This window comes from Ciconia boyciana, chromosome 9, assembly GCF_034638445.1.
Source record: "Ciconia boyciana chromosome 9, ASM3463844v1, whole genome shotgun sequence".
Lineage (NCBI taxonomy): Eukaryota > Metazoa > Chordata > Aves > Ciconiiformes > Ciconiidae > Ciconia > Ciconia boyciana.
In genome coordinates, this window is record NC_132942.1 from 31,484,825 (window position 1) to 31,507,999 (window position 23,175).

A 23,175-nucleotide genomic window follows, 5' to 3' on the forward strand; every position below is an offset into this window, starting at 1 on the left:
TACTACATAGATTACTAAAGTTTCATGGGTAACTGACAGGAGGAAGTTCCTTAAAAAAAAAAAAAAGTCTGAGAAAAGCTGTAGTATCAAGGATGTCTTCAAAAGACTGAACAATCACACAACATAACCCACTTCAGAACTATGATCACACCTCAGACACTTGTTTCATTCCTTCCTGTTTTAAATGCCTAATTTGCCTGTTGGGCAAATTAGAAAAGAGGTTCTATAATAAACATTATGCTCATATCTTTCTACAGAAAATACATTCTTCATACTCTACAATTTAATAATGGAAAAAAATGGACTGTTTTAACAGTATGAATTAAAGGCAAAACATTTTTTAATAAATATGTTCCTTCCTCCACTCAGCAACCCACTATGAACATGCTGCGTTAACCTGATGGACTGTATTCCCAGAGAAAAAGATGCTTACTTGGAGATGGCTCCAAAACAAAGCCTAACCCAAACCCTCTTCAAATATTCCTCTGAAAATTATACAGGATCATGAAGTCATTCGTTGGAAGGGACACATAGAACTCAACTAGTCCAACGTGAAATCTCACTTGGAGCCAGATATAATAACCAAGACCGATTCAAGTAAACCATAACCTCACCTAGACAAGTCTCAAAAACCTCCAACGATGGAGATTCCATAACTTCTTTTCAGTATCCTGCTCTGGTGTTTCACTGCGCTTCACGTGAAAAGATTTCTTCTTAATGTCTATACTGAACCTCCCCAGGTGCAATTTATAGACCTTACTGCAGCCACCAATTATTATGATTTGCCATGGATTATCAAGAGCAGTCTTGCAGTCATGGTGCAAGCTGGGCAACATTTGACCTCAATCCACATCTGGGGCAAGGGAAGCTGAGACTAACCTAGAAAAATTATACTTCCAGCTTGCTAAAAAAGCGTTAGTAAATTCACAACATTATTCCTAATTACCAGTAACTTTGAATTGTTAGATTTACCCTCTCAGTAAAATACCTGAGGGCAAACACTAAAATTTGCATATTCCTAGCAACTGCTGATCAAAACACACCTTAAAGCATATATAGCCTTAATCCTCCTGCCATTCACAGTTTCTTGCCTCCATTCAAGAACTGTGCAGTTCAACTGGAACATCAAACACCACAAGGGATGTTAAAAAAATCCCACACAACAGAACAAAAAACAATCCCACAACAATAATGGTAATTTTGTAACTAGACAAAACAAAATAGAACAAGGAAGGAAAGCACTATAGCAATATAATACCTACGCTACAGAGAAAAGCAAGATCGAGGCTCTACAGTCTTAGATTTGGAATACGAAGACACTGCACTTTGGCAACTTCATTATTCTCACAGTACATATGGGAAATGTCAAAGACATTTTGCAGAGGTACTCAGCAGATGCCTGGAGAACAGCTTGATCTAATGGTTACAGGACAAATTAATTTTTCAGAAGTTCAGCCGTATGGGAAGGGGTTCACGCTATAATAAAAGCTGTTACAAATCTTGCCTTTGAACCAGTAAAAGACATCAATTTGCATACATCAATGAAGACCTGGTCCACAGAGTGTTTTGTGATTTATCATTTATTAGAAGTGTTTTGAACTGTACTAAGATAGAATACGAAGACTGTGTAAAGACTTAAAATATCTGCATCTTGTAACACAGGCCATAATTTGCAGTTATTATTCATGGACTTCATAGTATATATCTTCTTCAAAAAGAAAGCCTCTTTCAATAAAAGACAAGAATTAACTTCTAATTCTGAAAGCAAACACACACTGTATGTGGACTCACAGTGTGAGTTTCAAGTGCCAGGAGTACAGCATACTTAATACTGAAACTTAAGTGACTGGTTTGGAGTCCGTAATCACTGAAGAAAGACATACATCATTTGTGACTCGCCCTGATTAGTTATAATCACTTCTTGATTTTTTTTTTCTTATTTTTTTAGAGCTCTCTTAGGTAGATACACTACAATAGGAGCATAAGAAAGTCTAGAGAATATTTTAGTGTACCCAGGGCTTTCCTCAATAATATCTAAATACATGTTTTGATGCATGTTCCTCTTCCATTATTTATGATTTATGAGAACAAGGGAAATTGTCTACTGGCTTCCTACAGTGAAGCAGAGTATCAACATGCACACAAGGAAAGATAAATAGGGGCAATATCTGTTTCTGATGACCAAAGCCTACTTCTTGAATTAGGACCAAGCTCTGTACTTCCTTTTGTGCCAGCTCAATGATCTGTTAGATTGGCTCAGTCCATCTCATAAAACTTCACCCTTAGAAAAACCAACCTATAAATGTCAGTCTAGATTAAGACAAGACAACATGCCCGTTTCCATCTGGTTAAAAGATGTTCAGTTTTCCCTGGAGGAAATTCACATACTGAATAACCAGAATGCTGCAAACAACAGGAGACACACGAGTTTCAGTGTTCCTTTTGCAAATTTGCACAAGGTGAGATGCAGAAGGACATATATGATTCTCTAAGTGAACGCTCATGTGATCTGGCATTGGACAATTTTACAGACATAGGAGGAAAAAATAAACCCAACAAACTAATAAAGCAGATTATATAATAACAACTTGGAGTTTTCAGTTCTCATACTGGTACTAAAGCTCTACAAAAGCCCTGAAAAAAACATACCTAAATTAATTGTTTTGCTGCAATGACATGTAGTTATATCTATAGCTTAAAATACATGCCTGTATGTGAACTAAGAAAAATTATTTCATTCTGAAATGTGAACACATTCATTTGGCAACATCGAAGACTGGAAGAAACACGTGTATTATTTGCAAGCCCATGATAATTATGATGATCAACGATATTTAAAAAATACTAATATATCCAAGCTATAGCCATTTTTATTATTAATAAGACCTCAGAAGTCAAAAAGTGAATAAAACAATAGTAACGCTAGGAAAAGCAAGCTGTCAGATTACATATTTGATCCTTCGAGATAGACAGCATGTTAGCAATTCCACTGAAGTGAACTGAACCACTCTAATACTAAAATGTTAAGAACATTCCTAACTGTCTCACAGGACAGGGGTCAGAACGCCCAGTCACTTGTAGCATCTGAAGAACCTGGAAAAGAACTTGTGCACTAGGCAATCCTCCACAGTGCCCAGCATCTTCCTCCCAGCATGGTGGAGATGAGAAAATCTAGACTCATGATTCAACACCTTCTTAAATCAGGATATTCCTAAACATTTTTGTGAATCCAATCTAATGCATGTGCCTCAAGAGTCTGAACTGTTCTGAACACAATTTTCAGAATTATATGCATACAGCTGCACATAATTATTAGAATTTAAATACTCAAATAGCTAAGCATCTATGTGGTTATTTCAGCATGCATATGATGACGAAATTATGCTTCACGCTTTCCCAAAATACATCTCTTAGTCTTCAGAGAAGCTTAATTTAGTTCAACCAGTATTTTAATGCATTATTATTTTTAACTCACCCCATGAATTCTTTTTATTCATATCACATTTACTTGCTTTGACTGGAAGAGCTACATTTGCTCACCTACCTTGAATGCAGCTCTGTACTGCCATTGTTGTATTTACTTCCTCTTTCCCAGACACCAAAATCTGGTACACGATAGGCTCTCTCCACGCAAAACACAAGATTCTGAATGAAGGACACCTATAGGAAAGAGAGAAAGAAAGAGAGAAAGAAAGAGAGAAAGAAAGAGAGAAAGAAAGAGAGAAAGAAAGAGAGAAAGAAAGAGAGAAAGAAAGAGAGAAAGAAAGAGAGAAAGAAAGAGAGAAAGAAAAGTGACTGAGGAAAATGAAAGCATATTTTCTTTTGTTCATTTTTTCAAAAAGACAAAGTTGTTTTTCCTCAGCCATCATAATTGTGCCTTCCACCTTTTTTTTTTTTACCAGAGAATGATGTTCCCAAATTCAGATATTCTCTTTAAAACCAGATTTTAATCTGTCCCAAATTAGGTGATGATGCGATTTATGCAAAAGTTCCTACAAAGCCAGGGATAAAAATTATTTCATATTCAAGACACATATTTGAAGAGCTCCAAAAAGGTGGTATTTGTATCTTTTAAAAAAGATTTATCCTAAAAATAAAATCAGAGAGCAAAAGAAATTAAATCCAACAAGATTAGGACACAGAAATCTGGGTGCTGTTTCTTAATTCATTTTAAGAGAACTGACATGCCAAAGTTTTATTGTATTATCTCCAAATAATACATACTTAAGCAGATTCAAACAAAGTCCTTTATAAACACAAATAAAACTCTGAACCAATTTATTATAAGTAAAATCTCCTCTTGGATCAACATGTTTCAACTGGATACTAAGGTATTTAAAGGTATTTTAAGGGTGTTTAACTATAGCTGGGGACTTACTTAAGCAGATACTTTTTCCTCATTTACACTGTTGAAAGAGACATTTGGAGTTGCTTGATTGTAGAAAAGTTAAATTGATAATAAATTTTACAGTTCAGCTCAAAGAGTCCAGAGATTAGAACTTACAGGAAATTTAACCACAAACACAAGTTTTACACTGGTTCATCCACCAAAGCAAGGATTTCATCCCCTCCCATCCAAATTATTCTAGGGGATTCTGTGGGAAAAGAGAATATTGCAATGGCTATAAATGCAACCATATTGGGGAACTACAGAGGGGGATCCACTTTACTACAGTTGAGTGATTTTTTTTTTTTTAAGAAGCTATGAGATAAAAACCAAACCTCTTACTGAAAGGTATTTGCTTCCATTTTAATTTACTTGCATATCTCAGTTTTGTCTTTTTCTCTTCATTTTTCTTTCAATCTTAAAAAAAAGTTACTGTCAGATACACTCTTCATGCTAATACCAGTCCACCAGTGATATATATAATTCTATACTTACTTGTCTCTCTATCTATGTCTCTGCTAAAATTTTGCTATGGGGTGCTCATGTAGAACGATCTGTACGCTAAATCTTTTCATAGCTAGTACTTTCAAGGAAACAGACTGTCCCATTCTTTAGATGTGCCCGGTGTTATTCATCCCTGTAATTTAGCATTTGGTTGTATTAAAATGAACTTTCTCTGAACAAAGCTAGAACACCCAGTGATTAAGAGTGTGGGTTCTCCTATTTCTATTGTTAACTGAAATTTAGATGCATTAGCTAAATGAAGGAGCAAAGAGCACCACATAGAAACATATAACCTTACCGATGACTTTCTGCTGGTGATGATGTTCAGAACATGAGAAAAAAGGTCAGTTACAGATATTCTATGAAACTAAGGGTTTCCAAATAGCAGATTTACAGAAAAAAGGCAGCAGATAACTGGTTGCAAACCAAAATCTTCAGAGAACAATCATTCATATCATGGGCATGTAAATGTTCTAACCAAATCAATGCTAAAGTACTTATAGTGTGTTATAGTATAATACTATAGTGTTATACTATACACACTATAGTGTGTGGTATAGTGTGCTAAGCTTATTTATCCAGAAGTCAAGCACGTGGAGAGCAAGGTGTAATAAAGAATACACATACAGCATGGATGACTGCAAATACTTGTGTTACTCTGTTTTATGTGTAGATAACTGCTGTCAAATTCATTCACTTGCACAATCGTATACTGTTCTCTTTGTTAGGGATGCAAAGATGCGATTAAATTAATTTTTCAACTGCGAACAGATGCAACTAGAGGGTAACTCATTGACAGCTGCCATGCCTGACATCAAGCAGCCTAGTATACAATGACTACCTCCTAAGCCAAGAGTTCTGTGTACAAACATATTCACGCAGACAGCTTGCCAAATATCAACCATCTGCCAGCACCTTCCACTGTGCTAGCACTGGTTTAAAACCCTCTCTCTATGAAAGGAAAGAAACTAAATACATTGTGCAATGATATCATTGGAAAGAAATATCCAGCTTGATGTTTGGGTAGCAAATTGCCACAACCACAGTGCTGCCAATGCCACTATGCTGAATATTATCTAGACACACAGTAAAACTTGGAAATAACATAATTATGTGGCATTAATAAGACCTGAGAATATATTCAATTGTTGAAGCTATACAGAGACTAACAGAATGTACAGGTCTGCGGTAAGATAATCTTAGTATAAGTCTCCATCGTCCACAGATTTCTAGGGTACGGTTGCAGTGAAAACTACATCCTGACATTGAAGTGGAGAATATCCACTGACTGGAGAGTCTATACACATGCACTTTTTCTGCAGATTCTGTAATTAAATGCAAACATCTGGAGTATAATATGAATTGTAAGTCAAGCTAAGTAAATACATAATTATATACATTTGCCTCCTCACAGATCTAAAGGCAATTCAGAGAAAATAATATAGACCTATCATATGATCTAACTAAGCAAGAAAGGAGACAAGTTGCATCACTTAGTTTTCTCATTATCTAAAGAAAAACATTAATGAAGATGTACGTTTTAGAAATACAATGCAAATACACTATTACTGGAAAAATGTCCCTTTTTTAAAATGGTAGTACTATAAGTGCATTTAAGCTTTTTAAGGCAATACATCAGTGACTATTAAACAGACCAGAGTAAATTTAAACAAATCCAGATTAAGAAAATTGGAAAAAAAAAAATTCTGTGCTTTCCGTTCCTGTCTCAAAACATAACCTCATTTCAGAGCAGTACAGCAGGTTGTCCTGACATGACTCGTCCTCAAGTCAAGGCCATGGTGGCTATTATTATCTTATTTACAGAACAGTTAACAATCTTACAAACATCTCTTACCACAATATAAAATCATGTTATTTTCAATTAAATATACAGTAAAACTTAACACCCATAGGTTCATATGTATTTGAAGAAAGTCCTTCAGCTTTCCAGAAAATTAACCCTATTATTTATTATGTTGAAATTCCAGTGGACAGCATGCACTGACTGACAGTTTGAAATAAGGTGAAAAGTGAGAACAACATAACTAGAAGTTAACTGTCCTAACAGACCATCTAATTCTTGACCTTGTACCTTTTAGAAATAGCAGGGAACTAGAAAAGTTTTCAATGTCATGTTACATTCACTCCTTGCATATCTAACACTTTATTAGGTATTAATTTATTTCACTATCCATTCATTCCATTTATCTTTTCAGACTTCCATTAAAAGTGGAGAGTATCTGCAGTGTATTTCCAGAACAATTATTTTACAGTTGGTAATTAAATAAAACTAAGAAAAAAAAAAAGAAAAAAAATTAATACAGCATGTGTTTTAACATCAGAAATTGGTTTGTACCTCATCTGTGTTGTAGATAATCTGCAGCCCCGAAGAGATCATCTCAACCAAATAGAGGAGAAATAATGACACAGCATTTATCTGAAGTAATTAAAGACAGAAAAGAAACTATAATTAACTTCATGTTTATTTGACTCCAATAAACATAAACAAGCAAAATGTGATATTACTCACTAACAAAGATGGTCCCACTATAAGATAGTTTTGGTTCTTCAAAAATATTATCCTAATATACCAATATCCTAGATGTAATGATGTGGAAACAATCAATAGGAAGAAATGCCACAAACAAGCATTGTCCTCTACAACTTCTGCTGCAGTATCATTTTTTAAATTATTTGAAACTATGATATTAAAATGCTTTGCTTAGGCATACTGCTTTGACCCATAGGCAATCACCTTAGTCACGAGCTGTTTCACGTTTACATATATGACAATTTATTACCAAGCAGAGCACCAAGAAGGCAAGTAGCATATTGAATAGTACACAGCACATCTAAAAAGCAAATCACTTTATTCCTAACTGGAATTTTAGCATTATCATCTGACAGAAGTATAATTACAACATTCAGATATGATTATATTTGTGAAAAACTGTTTTCTTTTGTAGCTGTACATAGCATTTATTATTAACAGTAATTACCTTCAGCAGCTGTACGGCTGAGCATCATAATGTGAATTTATTAATAAATCAAAGAAAACTGCTTTTGTTACAGAGAATTCTAGTATAATTGAGAATGTGTACAACTTCAATAGAGAAAATAAGTTTATCACAGTAACTTGCTTCAATGAGCTATAAAACCACAATCTCAGTGACATCTAGAGAAACCATCTAGAACAAAAAATTGGATCCTTATCTGAAACACAGCAGATTAAGAATAAGGTACAAATTCTAAAAATTCCAAAAGATTTAAAGACCACTGACTCCAGTTTCTTAATACAATCTGAAAAGCACCAGGTACAGCAATAATGGCAGACCAGCTACATAATACATTCCATTCTTCCCAACAGAACCACCTCAGTCACTCTGTTTTCTGTTGTCTACATAGAGCTGAAAACCCTCTATTCTTTGGGATTTGCTGATGACAGAAGGGAATGTGCATTCATGTTTATGGGAAGGGTTGAGTCACCACAAAAACCAGAGACTTTGAACTATCAAACAGTGCTCCCTAGGTCACAAAATTATTGTCTCCTCCTGTAGATTAAAGATGTACACATTCAGGAGGCTTCACATAGAGTCCAAAATGCTAACGTACGATAACTCCAGAAATTTTTTTTCTCATACATTTCCTGAATCCAACACATTTACTCTACAAACTATTTAAGTGATGTTGTCACCATGAAATTAAATAATTATCAACCTACTGTCACTTCTGAATAATTTCACTAGCAATTTCTGAACTAAAAAGAGTACACAGAGTCATGGAATGCAAAAGAACAAGGTCATGACTGCAAAAAATGACCTGAAGGTAAAGAGAAAGGAAAAAAAAAAAAAAAAAGAAAGAGTATATCAACACTTTGGAAAAGGAAAGACAATAAAACTATCAATTATGTAATTACTCTGACTAGAAACCACTACACAAAACAGTGAACAACAAATTTGTGACTAGACAAACCTGTTGACAGTGTACATTAAATCTTTACTATGAATGAAAATTGCTCAGACTTATGGAAAATTAAGCTGGGAATGTTAATAAAAATTAAAATATTCAATGTAAGATTATGCTAAATCTTTCACTTCACTGACTACTTCAACATTTTTTTGCCAGGATTATTTATTGACAGCCATCTGTTGGTCTCAAAAAATAGGAACTTAATAAACAAACACCCATCTACCTCCACAAATCCCACAGTTATTTCAGTACCTTCTGACCAAAACATACCACTGAGTTATAATTCAAAACAGTCCATCTTCTTCAGCAAAAGATGCAGAAGGAATCTCAATTTTATTTCTCAATTTTTCTTTTCTTTTATTTCTCAATTTTTAATCTCAATTTTAACAACACATCTAACACAAACCTAAACAGACAGCTGCATCATGAAAGAATCAATACAACAATAACATTATTTAAAATAATCCAAACTTTCATTTACATGCACATGCATATTTTACCTGAAGGTGACCATATTCCTTATGGGAGAAGACCTCATCTCCAGTATGTGCACTGAAAACAGAATGAAGACATTCAGATGGTTTGGGATCTTGCTTAAATTGCTGAACCTAAAGGTGAATTGAAAGGCAAAACATAAAATCAAAGTCAATACTTTCAGTATCTTTGGCAACCACAAATTCACTATCTAAATCAGGTACTTCAAAATTTCTTGACATGACCACTGTGTAAAACTTAAAAACTTAGAAACTTATCAGAAACTATTTCATATATACTTAAAGTATACATATACTTAAAGAATAAAAATATTCAACCCATCTGTCTAATCTCTTTGGGTCTGGTAGAAAAAAAAAATCTGTAATAGCTATCTGTAGCTACAGATGCTTAGTCACTTTCATCTTCTGGACAAACACCAGCTCATTTTACTGGAGCTGAAATCTTAGCAGAAAGCATGTCAAAGCATATCATGCCCACCCTGAACTCACAGATCTGAAATGTACATATAGAATCCTGACCTATAAGCTCTCAGCTGGCTCACCACCTTTCCCTAGCAGAGTACCATGAATTCCAGCTACTCTCTCACATATGGGGCAACTCCCCTCCCCACCTTCCTGGTCTGTCCTAAAGAGCCCGTATCCATCCTCCACAGTGTTGCAGTCACTTGAGCTATCCTACCACGCCTCTGTGATCCCATGAGATCATAGCCCTGGAGCTGCACACGTACTTCTATTTCCTCCTTTTTGTTCCGCATGCTGCCTGCATTAGTGTACGAGCATTTCTGAGGGGCACCCAAGCACGCTGATTTCCCAGAAAGGGTATGAGAGCTTTCTTCTCCATAATGCTGTCCCATAGGTACCTCCTTATTTCCACATGTACGCTTGGGACGATTCCACTTCAGTTATGCTATGTGCCTTCCGTTCACATCACCCCAGGCCCTTTGCTTGCCTACCCCATCCACCACTTCCTCACTTGATCGTTGAACACTCTCTCTCTCCCTCACCATTCCTAGTTTAAAGCTCTTACTGGAGTGCAAGAGTTGGGAACAATAGTTTTAATAATTTTTATGAATAATGATCCATAAAATTTAATAATTATTGTTGTACCATTGGACAATGTGACAAAGGTTTTAAAACAAAAAAGAAATGTTTATTGTTGTTAATAATAAATAATAGTTTTTAAGCCTTCTGGGTTATAGACCTACAAAAGTGTTCAGAAATTGCCACACGTAGATCATGTAACAAATGAAAAGCTGCAAGAGCTCGGAATATTTAGTATAAAAGAGTACATGGGAAAACAAAGATTTCTTTTGGTGAACACAGCTTGTGACATTCAGATGTACAGTGAAATGTTTGCAGATACTGGAAGGCAAAGCTGATAGCTTAAAAAGAAAACATAAGGATTACAGATAGGAAGAATAGTACCCCAGATTAAAATGACTTTTTATTCATGGATGCTATCATTGGACCTCAGAATGAGCCTCTATGACACGGAATCTCTTACAATGGAGATGGAATGCAATGAGATGAATTACTAATACAAGAGGTTAAAACAAAGGAGTGAAATAAGAACTACGGTCATTTTAAAGTAGCTTTGATTCCTTTTTCGTCATGAAATACAATGTCTGCTACCTTACAAAACCATTTGAGAAAACAATCTGGACTGTCAGAGTGCTGCCAACAGGGCAGAGAAAGGAAATCAAATTCAAAAAGAAAAGAATGAAAGTAACAAAAGAAGATTCTTCTCCATAATTCCTCAAGTCATGCTATGCTCTCCAACAGTTTTTGAATTTTCTAACCATCATTGCCAGGACCCAGTCCATGTTTCACAACATTTTCAACACTGATCTTATCTTCATGTGATATTCTGCCCCACCAACAAATCATACATAGCACATAGCACGTGCCCCAGAAGCAAGAAAGTGAATACTATTTTGTGGAGTTATCGTGTCTAGTCCATGAACACATTCAATACATTTTAGGTCATAACTCATATGTTCATTAGCAATAGAATATAACATCTGCAATTTTTGTCACAAGCAGCATCATCTATTCAAGTCATGCCTGAGCATTTGGGCATATATAATTCATATTATTAAAAAATACCCTCATTCTACATGAGGCCAGCACATAGAGTCTCTCAGAATAAAGTCCAATTTGACTTATGTCTGTTAGGTACCTCAGACTGCTTACTACTACTTTGTGGGAAGAGAGAAGCATTTATAGTAATCAAGGCAAAAACAGAAAACCAGCACGTCAGCAGTGTGACACCTGTGTTAATTTAATGCTGATTATTCATATCTGCAGTTATCATCCTCAAAACAAACCACTGCATGTCAAAGACAAAAACAACAGCTCAACTGTAACAAGATCAATTTAGGTCAAGATCATTTAAAGATGTAAGACTGCAAAGAAACAGGCTAAGAAAACTGAGAAAAAACCCACCATGTCAGCATAAATACAACTGGCAATACACCTGATTTGCTTATTATTATTATTATTACTGATATCACATGCCTACGGACTTTACATTTCAGTTTGCATGCTTAAAAGTGATGGAAGCTATGTGGTAACATGAGAATTATTTTTAGTAATACAGTTAAAAGGCAGTGACATGAAACTTAAAATGATCACATGGAATATAAATATTTAACTACTTGTAGAATTACTGCTAACCACTGTGCAAAATTAATCCACCACAACTAAATTTTGATAAGGAAAAGCCCTGAATATTCAAGAATATTCAGGTTATACTCACAGGAGGATTACAGGGTGAATATATCAACTGTATTATAACATAAGTAGATTACCCTGTTTCCTTGTTCATTTTGGATTACTGCCCTTCTGAATTTACATCATTAAGTCAAAGAATACTGGAAAGTAGCTACTAAAGAAACCAAGCAAAATAATCAAAACGATCACCTAGGTAAGAACAACTGCAAATTCAATAACCAAGTTAACAGTGCAAAGAAAATTCTCCAGCCTTAGCTAAAAGAAATTCTACATCTTTCCATTTAAGCATTAAAAAGACATCAAAAAAACCCCACTTACTAATGGTCTAATGTTTAAATGGGATAAATAACTGCAAAAGGAACCCAAAGAAGTTTCAAGTATGCCCTGCAGTTTACTTCGCAAAATGCTCGTGTCTTTTATACACCAAAACAATGCTGCAACCTGACAATAGTGAAGCAGCTGTTCTTAGCTGGGACACAGTAATACTGCATTCCCCTTTTGAATTTTATCTATATTTAGAAGTTCGTTTTCCCAGTTTAATTAATCCCTTAGAATTAAGTGAGTGCTTGTGTCCACACTACAGTGTTTTACCTTATCGGCCTGACGCATGTAGCAGTACAGAATTCCTCTCATACACTTTATAGCAGAATGCTCCAGTTCATGAGTCCTTCCCTTGTCATCATCAATACGCCTGGGTAAGAGAGATAACTCATAAAACAAATTGGAAATGCATTAGGGTGGAAAAAAGAAGAAAAGGACACATTAGTGCTTTGGAATATTAAGTATTTAACTAACGCTGTTGTATGGTGGTGCCCACACTCATATCAATGTATTTATAGCCCTATCCATCCTTCCTTAATTAAAAAAAAAAAAAAGTTTTTTAGTTTATGTTACAACTTCCACAAACATTCCCATTTCAAAATTTAAGAAGAAAAAAAAAATCCTTGCTGATATTATAATATTGCAAGCCACTGTTCTGTGTTCCGTGAGAGATCCGCAACCCAATGGTAATTTCTCTTCAACTCTACAAAATATCTGCCATTCATAATCAGTCACTTTCCTGATGATGTTGATAAACTACAGCTGTGCACACAAGAGTCTGAAAGTCTGGGACATACTCTGAATGTCCAGAAATGTGTTTCAAGATACCTTAGTATCTTTGTACTGTGAAATCAAACAATACTCACAATTACTTTATCACTAAAAGTATATTAAAAACAATGCCAAATCCCAAGTTATTTTAACTATAAGAAATGTATTGTGTGTAAACAACCTTGATCATTGCATTCATGTGTTCTGTCTTTTCCAGTTCTCAATTTTTGACTGAGCCTTTCAGAGTGAAAATAATGTTTTCTTATGTATTTGTAACTTACAACAACGTGTCTCTGATACAAATATGCAAAACAGCATAATATGCTCACTGCTATTTCTCAGTCCACTTTATAGCTGTTACTAATTTGATTACAGCTAAGTGGATGATAACTACACTGCAAATGAAGCATATCCTTTTCCACCATACTTAACATGTTAGTAGTTTGTGCTGAGGTTCTGGTACCTACACTGAAAATTAGGAAGGTAGTGATAACTTCAAAAATCATACACATCCAGAAATCATGCTATTTAAATAATAATCTTAGATACGAGAAATGCACTTGCTTTCAATTACAAAGTTGAAACAAGGGGGGGGGAGCAACCCCACAAGGAATAAAACCAGATAATGACCAGATAATGCAAAATTAATAGGTTAAGAATTTTTAAGCAGTAGGATTTACTCTCAATTTTATCATAAATCCAAAGAGAAATAAGAAGCACATGTAAAAGCTCTGAAGTTTTCATGTTACAACATTTTTCCTCTATTCACAAGAGCAATGTTTGTTTTCTTAACATGCTCTCAAGAAATTTAGCTTTTATGAAAGTGAACAGTAGCACCAGCATGAGTCAAGCACAGTCATCTGCATGTGGTAGATAACGCAGCCTTCCACATGAGTCTTGTATCTTGGCTCATTTCAGATTTTAGCCATTCACTTAATTTCAGTCATCAACCTTTGCCCATCAAAGAAAATTTGTTGCACAGCAGCTGAAGTTCAGGGCCCTGTTCTGAGCATAACTGGAAGTAACACAAACTATTTATCTTGCCACTTTGTCCTTCCTTCAACCTGCAACAAATTTCATATATCATCTTCTATGATTCTACATATCAGAAATTAAAGACTGAATACCTCATTATGCCATGCTCTCTTCTATGAGTTGCTGAAAATTCAAAACAATCACCCCTGCCCCTTTCATTCTTCCTTGTACATTTTTTGTAGTTTTTGTTTTCAAATGCTTTTATTTCACCAACAGAAAGATGCATTAAAAGAAGGATGCAAAGATTTCAATATAAGAAATGAAAGTAATAATAACACATTCTGAATGTTAATGTCCTTATAATTTTTGCTAGTTTCTCAAAATTTTGAGACCCATTAGATCTCAGGCACAGCATCTCCAGACGTAAACACAGATCTCTGTACATCTTCTCTTTCAAAATGCATCATTTTGTAACAACATTTCCTAGAAGACAAATTTAATAACCTTTTTTTCAGATTGGTGTCAGAGGTATGGAACCTAATGCAATAAATTGACACAAAAAAGAAACTCAAAATTTTTTATCTGCTAAGTAGATCGTCTTTACTTCAACAGTTGCTCCTCGTATTATTTCTGGCCCTTCTTCTGTAAAATATACTAGAATTTTGCCCAAGAATGTGATCACTACCTCAACAGAAGTTGATTGCTAAAAGGAGTAAATTATTCAGTATCTGCACATCATCTTCTTTCTTAAACACACTGCATTTGAGTTATCATCACCTCTGGCTGTGTTTTCCTGGGTGGCTGGGGTAGCAAGGTTGGAAACAGGGAATACTAAATCTCAGAAAGCAATTTCCATAGTTATTTGATCTAAAGGAGAGGGAATTATGAATAAATTATTATGGGAGGTCACTCTCCCATAGTTCTTAAGGTCATACTACACCACACAAATTCCTAACCTACTTCTCTAATGAGTCAACAGTGGAAACGGAAGAAACAGAAAATAAAAAGAACTAACAACTGAGACTGCCCAGCCTTTGTACCTACCGAGGATGACAGTCGCTATTATTTTTCAAATATACATTTCACAGCATTGAAGGATTCAGTTTCCTGCGAGTACCCGGATTGTTACTACCTGCAACAAGCCTGCTTCTGCTCTGAACTCTACTACTACATTTAAGATCAGCACTATTCATTGAGTACGGTTTGCCACAATAACCTTTATTTTTAATAGTATTCATTAATTCCTCTGTTTCACAATATTGGTACCAATTAAATTATACGAAAACATGTTTACTTACCAAAAGTAGAGTGACATTTTTTAATCTAGTAGCTACATAAATATTTTTATTCAGATTTGGAAACACGTACCATCTCTATGGGTTTACAAAACTGTTTTTGATAAAGCTTCATCTTTTAAAACATTCCCAAGGAACTACACCACAGAAAGAATGTAACATGGCAGAGATGTGAGTTTAGAAGTTATTCACCTGTAAGCAAGGGCTAATGCCCAGGCACATGCAGCACAGTAAAGACTGTCATGTACTTTTGCCTTTTGGTTATCCCCGTATGTCTTTGTAGGAAACAGACCTGTGGTTGGACTTTGATGAAGTAGCAATGTTGACTTAACTGGAAAAAGGAAAAAAGAAAAAATGGTATTAACAGCATTTATGTTTCTTCCAGCTTCTACATAGATTTTCAGGAATAAATCAAGATGTGGAAAACCTGTTAGAGCATACACAACATAAAACAGAAGAGAAAGAAAGGTAAGGAGAAAGACACACACAAAATTTTGTCATGTTTTTTCACTCAAATTAAACCTTTTTACAAAAAATCAGTATTCAAAACTATTTATATGTCTCTGTTCTAGTACAACCCATTCCATTCAGAATCTCTCCAATGCAACCCAGTAACTTCCCTTTCATGAAAAAAAAGGGGGGGTGGGGGGCTACAGTATGTCAATTGCCCTTCCCCCCAAAATTTAAATAGTTAAACTCTGCAGAACTCTACATTCATAAAAATTACGTTTTTAACTTAGGCCAGATGATTGTATCAATATTTTTAAAAAAGGAAAGGAACGAGTAAGTTAGGAGGAAGGATGACTACAGTTATTTAACTCAGTACCTTGACATGAAAACAGAACAAGACAGGAATTTTCAAGTTGTCAAAACTGAATTAGAAAAAATACTAAATATTACTTTATTTCTTTTTGTACTTTAATATTTCGCATTTTGTGAATGGTTTTCCTAAAATTGCATAATAACCAGCATGCTACAAGATTGAAACTGGGCTTAATCTCCTTGGACATGACCCTTCTAACAATAACCTGTCCATTATAAGACAAGAAAGCAATTTCTTCCAGAATGTTATCAAGCATCAATTCAAAAAAGTCTCTTTATTGTCTATGTATTAGAAATTAACTATTTTAAATTAAAATTACAGGGGTTTATGGCTTTTTGCATTATATTCTTCAGTGACTTAATACGTTATAGCAAGAACTTTGATAAAATGTTACTTGAAAAAGTCAATATAGATTATTCTAAAATGAAGTATAAATCCAATAGTAAATTTTTACTGAGGCAGCAGACTGCTTGCAACATAAGTGCCCGACAGATAAATAGCAAGCACCACCACAGATTTGCTGCTGCCAAGCATTAAAAGTAAATTGAACAGTCATCTCCTCTGTAAGAAAGATAAAAGCAATGCATCTACAAAAAGCAACGCATCTATGGATAGACCAGGCACAACTCACAGATTTCACTTCAAAAAGCAATTTGAATGAAGGGAGTCTCATCCCACATTTTTAGAATGATGGAAAAATTGTTCGCTATTCTATACCCTTGCCTGACTAAAACTTAAATTTTAAACAGTCAATTGCACAGCCATTAAAAAAACTCATTTTAGAATACAGGCAGCACTTCATTTTAACACAACCCCCCCAACACCCAAAATTATCAAAAGAAACCATTGCTTCTTTAACGTCTATGCTTTTGGCTTAAAATGATCTCATGATGAAAAGAAAAACACTAAAGTTGGCTTAAAATAAGTTAGCTAACAGATAAAATTTCAGCACGAAAATACATTGCGGCACCATTAGTAACAAAAATTAACTTCTCACTGCTCACCTGTCAAACTGTTATAAGTACTACAAAAAAGCTTTTTTCCATTTAAATGTTTCCTCAGCTGTATCTGGCTAATGCCACAATACTAGGCTACTGCTTTATCCAAAATAATTCTAAATTCAGTCTTACAGCTAGACTGGATTGCCAATATACATTTTCATTTTCAGCAAGAAGTGTAATTCAGCCCTCTAATTATTGCACCTTTCAAACTCCCAGCAGAAATTTAGGAAACTATCCTCAAGTAAGAATAATGTAGCAATGATATTTAACAGGTAAATATCAATTCCAATTAATATCTGCGTTAGTTCAAGCATCAAAAATTGTCAGCAGACAATTTTACCTTTACCCCTCCCCATCTGTCAGGTGCTACTCAGAATCTATTCTACCATTTGACAAATGCAGATGATAATTTTGAACACTATTTACAGGTCATTATATTTCAAGCAATGTATGAAATATCCAAATACATGCATTATATTATCACAGGAATCTTATGAGTAATTGTAATGACAGAACCCTTTACCTCTCAGAAAATAAAAATCCTTATTAAAGACTGAAGATATTATTTTAAGACAAAGCTAATTACTGTCATAACCATAACTATAAATATTTTAGTAAGTTACACTGGAAATCTTTCATGGTAGGAACAATTATTAACTTACCAATTCTGTAATAATGATCTAATTTGTCCCACAGACTTCCCCCCTCTGGTTTGGGAAGGTTAATGCTTTTAAGTGGCTCATAAATTGAACCTAAAAAAAGAAGAGAAAAAATAAAATCAAGATCAGAGTTAGTTTCATAATTCTACTATTGCTAAAAATTACTGCAATATGATTTTTTCATGTTTGTTATACAAAAGCACAATTTATCAAATTTCAATTTGAACAAGAAAAGTTGTAATTTCTATAACCTCAGAGAACAGATTTTTCACATTTTTTCTATTATACACACTTTTTCTACAGTACCTGCCCAGACAGACAAGACCTTCATCTGGATCTCCAATGCCTTGTAGATATTCAGCTACAGCAAATGCTACATAAATGTATAGTTTAATTATTGAAGACAGCCTATTAAATGTAAAGAATTTTCTAGGAACAGTTTCTTAGAAGTTAAGTATGCCACAGACAGAATTCCTAAAGATATGTAGAAAAACAGAAGGAAGAGGGACAAAAGTAGCCCAAATTTAACTATTACTTCCCTACCTGCCTTCTGAAGTGGTGAACATGTACAACACTATTAATGTTTTACCTATCCTAACCTCGTTTTCACCCACCACCACAATAATTCATGTCTTGAATCAAAAAAAGGGTTAGCTTGTTCTCACGTACGAAAGCTTAAACAACCTATCCAACAGATAAAACCCCCCCATTACCTATATTCCAGAGAAACACAATGCTATCAAACCCACATCTTTCCTTCTCAGTGTCCCACACAGTGACTGCTTCCCTATTTGCACCTGAAAAGTCCATTTTCCTGATAGCTGAAATGAGCTACCTATCAGAAAGACATGATTTCTTAAAAATTACTGGGGTAAGCCATTTCCAACTTCTGATTTAACAGTAACATACTGCTCTCCTTCCATAAATCACTTTGGCTTTATTCAGTGTTCTGGATGGCAAGATCTCCCACAGAGCCATTTGATAACGGGAAGAATGAGAATTTCCCCTTTCCGGACTGCATGCTGTCCTTCTGAAAAGCTCAGAGAAATGAATTGCCAGGGAAGCCCAGCCAGCCAAGCAGTTCTGGCAGGATGCAGCAGCGTGCTCCTATTCAAGTTGCCTCTTTCGCACTCCCAGCACATATCCAAGCGTTAGACAGGAGATTGTCCATATACAGGACTCTCATCCAAATGAAATGAATATGTGTGGAGTGGTGACAGAGGCTTTATTAACCAAGTCCTGTGGTGGGGAGGTTGGAAAATGTTTCTTGCCCCTCAGGAACTCAAACCCCACCCCCCCAAATTAGCATTACTTTTGCTTTGCAATTGTAGTAGTTAAAAAAAAAAATCCACCCCTCCTTAAGCAGACGCCTGTGGGTCTGCTGTGCATGGATTCTCTGGTGATGTTTAACACCACATCTGAGCTTCCCCTACAGCCTTGCCTTTCCTCACTGGGAGAGGTTAAGTTACAGACAACACGTGCATGTGGGGAAAGGGTCTGAGAGGGAGGCACAGAGAGCCCAATTTACTTCAGTTGTCTAAAAAAACCAAAGCTGCAAGAAATGAAGTTGTTCTGTAATGGAAAAGAAAAACTTGTAATATATCACACCTTTTGTATCTTCTGTTTAAAAATCAACATTCTGAACCCAATTTAAACCAATTTTTCAAAGCAATTTTATTTTTCTACTTATTTTTGCCTAGGAATCTCTGTCCACTAGAAGATTTGCAATTTATATTGTTATACTATTAATTTAGTTATCTTGCAAAAGCACACAATACAGTGACCTGCAGTAATGCTAATTTTATAAGGTGTTTCAGTGAAAGCAGGACAGATTATGCATAGGAAAAAATCTTCAGTAAGTCACTTATTGCATAAAACGTAGCAAATTTGTGAGAAATACTTACTTACTAGATTTTCAAAGGCAAAATAAAGATTCTTACTCTTAGATTTGTTAACCGTATAAGAGATACATAGTACACTGTCCTTTGTGTGTGAAAAAGGTTCAGAATGTCTATTTCTTGCAGACTGTTAACCCCAGTACTGCACCATGAAAAACAGTTGAATATTCACAAGCACACACACTTATACACACAAGTCAAAAGTTTCTAAACTAAAATTGTTCTAATTTACATACTTACCAGACAATCTGTGACCCTCTGTGGCCAACAGAGAAACAAAATAAAGTTATCATGAACAAAAAGCATATTCTTCTATTTCAGAGCATTCAAAGATTTCAACTTTGTACAGAAAGGAGATTGAACAGAATAAAGAGCATGAAAATTACAAAGCACCACCATCTACAAATTAGTCTTTTAGATGGTTAAAACTTTACTGGCAGAAACAAATTAGAACAGCCAGAGTAGACTGTTGATGAAACAAAAAGGTGAAATGAATTCAAGATTCAAGAAAATTGACAAAAAGTAAAGTTTTATGCCTTGAAAGTATTCCTTAAAAGTACTCCTACTACAAGTAGGATAACTTGTTTAAAGGAACACTCAAAATCAAAGTTTTCCACATACTCTTCATTAATTCCTGATTAGCAGCTATATAGTTGATGTTTTGCTTGGGTGTCTACAGTATTCTGCTGGACAAATCCTGTGGTAAGTTATGTTTCATTAGTATCACAATCTAATCAAAAGCAAGAAACAGATAGGATAAACATGAAGCTTGCTGCTCCTTCCATGTGGTTTTGTAGCAAGACCATAACCCAGTGGAAGCTATTTTTAGGATAGCTAAAAAAAGCCCATCTATACTCTTTTCCAAAAGCTACTTATTAGTTCATTTCAGCAAGACAAAAAAACTGCCATAGAAACCTATTTTCAATCACATATTTAAAATAGGTTTTCAAACTGAAAAAAATGACAGTAGCAAGAGTCTGCAACACTTGAACATAGAAGAATGATATACACAAATAGTACCCTTGAGTTCTCAGTTTGTACATTGGCATTCAGAAGAAACAGAACGAGGATATTAATTTCAAATACTATTTTTCATAAATATCTCATTCCATTGTAACCATACAGTGTGAGTTTTATTTTAGGTAAATAAGTAGATATGCTAGGAAGGAATATAAAAAAATATTTTGTTGATTTAGTATTTCTTCAGCTGTGTACTGGTGTAACAACCCTATAGAAAATTTAAATAGGGTACATGGTAGTTCAGCTTTTCTTCCACAAAGACTGAAGTATGCCCATTATTTCCTTATGTCAGAAGTGGATTGCTGCAAGTCAGTAGCTACTTCAAAATCACTAAAAAACCAAACAGATAGGAAATCAAGGTATTGCTTCCTGCATTAATATATTTAATGTCCGATAAGAGAACACTCAAAATCCTTATCCCAAGTCCCATTAAATCCCTGTTTGTCTTCAGATATGGCACTGACTAAATACACTATATCCATATTTTGGATCAAAAATGAATCCCCTTTCATTTCCTACCACTTACAGGTTCCAAAGTAATATGATTTCACCACTCTTCAAGGTGAAGAATTACTAAAAAGGATAGTCATTTCCTTTCAAAGTATTAGAGAACAGGAAGAAATCTGAAACAGCCCAATAACTGATAACAGAGACATCACTTACTAGTGTAGAACTAAACTAATAAACAGACAAGATATTTCTGATTTGGCTAAGACATGGAAACCATAAGAAAACATTATTCATCAGATGAAACTCAAATGTACAACAATTCCAGGAAAAATTTACAATTTAATTATCTCTTCTAAGCAGAATACAAAACTGAAGGAAATTAAGGGAAGTTCTCTGAGGTAAGCTATTAGCAGTGTAAATACCTATGTATATACAACCTCTGGAGGCTGAGACTATGATGTCATCCTGATGTTAAAGTACTTTCCCATCCACTTCATTTTTATTCCAGTTATACTTGAGATTAGCATTAATTGCTCTTCAGGGAAGAGCTATAAACTGCTTAGATGTTTAGATTTAAAAGCTATGGCCAACATTTTGAAACCCTGCACCCAAATTAGTATATACAGAACTTTGAACACCCACACATACTTGAAGATGGCAGCAATTGCCAATATTAAAGAAAAATAGGCATCAGAATGGAATTCCGGACCTAGTCTATGGATAAAGATCTGCATATTTCAACAAGGATTGATTATTCAAATGTTTAAAAGTACAGAATTTTTAAAAAACAAACAACCAAACACCCCCACCCCTCCCCAAAGTTTAATCACAAACAAATGGAAACAACTTGGCAAGAATTTGGTTTCCAACATTTCACATGCCAGAAAGACATGTGAAACGTTGGAAACAAAAGAAAATGTTTGCTTGCATAATTAAATCAGCACAGAACAAACAAAAATAAAGCAGAGAACACCAGATTTCTTTCTAGATTTGATGAGAATAAAAACCAACCACAGTCCTTTATTGCGACACTAGTTCTGGATGTAATCCAACACTTGAGACATGAACAAGTTCTGGATCTCAGATCACAGTAACTTTCATTACCCAATATTAGCATGGGCAATAACATCTTCACATTACAGAAGTCATTGGGACCAAAGAGGATTTTATTTCTTCACACAGCAAAGTTTAAGAAAGGATATCATACAAACAATTCATATCCTCCCAACATCACATTTCCTTTCCCTCGAGACTTCTCCTGCAATCTCTCCTGAGCTCAGACTTTAAATACAGTACTGGAGAGAAACACTGTTGGATACAATACAGTTTATTCTAATAGTTGTCTGCCATGAAATACATCTGCTTTTAAGTCCAAACCCATGTAGCTGAGCAAGGTGATATCAGAAAATAATTTTCAGAAGCACTTCCACTAGAAGGAAAATTCACTTCTCACATATGTAAATATCTGAACTCTGATTCCATGAACTTAACATGTACCAACTGTGCAGTTGATGGTGGTGATTTTTAATCACTACATACAGGAGGAAACTATGAGCTCATAGCTGATCCTGCTTTGAGCAAGAGGCTGGAGTAGATGACTTCCTAACATCCCTTCGAAACTGATCTGTTCTACAATTCAATGAAAACATGGTAAGGAAACCCCAAGAGAAGGGCTGGGGGAGGAAGAAGAAAAAGGTATTAAGGTATTCCTCTATCTGAATAAACATTAGGAGTAAACACAAGGTACAAAGCGTTACTTAGTTTGAGTGATGATAACAACACAGGTAAAAATGAGTAAATTCTTGTAATAGTTTCATTTAAACAGTTTTAAAGTGACAAAACTTTTCAACTATCATTTATCAAGAAAAAGCTTGT

At 34.9% G+C, this 23,175-nt stretch overlaps 1 protein-coding gene across 3 annotated transcripts in view; it reads right to left on the reverse strand.

Moving 5' to 3' along the window:
• Nucleotides 1–23,175, reverse strand: part of PHKB (phosphorylase kinase regulatory subunit beta) — an 87,862-nt gene that overhangs the window by 60,503 nt on the left and 4,184 nt on the right. For all 3 annotated transcript variants that reach the window (XM_072871828.1, XM_072871829.1, XM_072871830.1), the window contains 6 exons: nucleotides 17,936–18,025; nucleotides 15,642–15,780; nucleotides 12,679–12,778; nucleotides 9,361–9,468; nucleotides 7,248–7,328; nucleotides 3,545–3,660 (listed from right to left, as the gene is read on the reverse strand). In XM_072871828.1, the coding sequence (XP_072727929.1) occupies nucleotides 3,545–3,660; nucleotides 7,248–7,328; nucleotides 9,361–9,468; nucleotides 12,679–12,778; nucleotides 15,642–15,780; nucleotides 17,936–18,025 (634 nt within the window). The remainder of the gene's footprint in view (nucleotides 1–3,544; nucleotides 3,661–7,247; nucleotides 7,329–9,360; nucleotides 9,469–12,678; nucleotides 12,779–15,641; nucleotides 15,781–17,935; nucleotides 18,026–23,175) is intronic.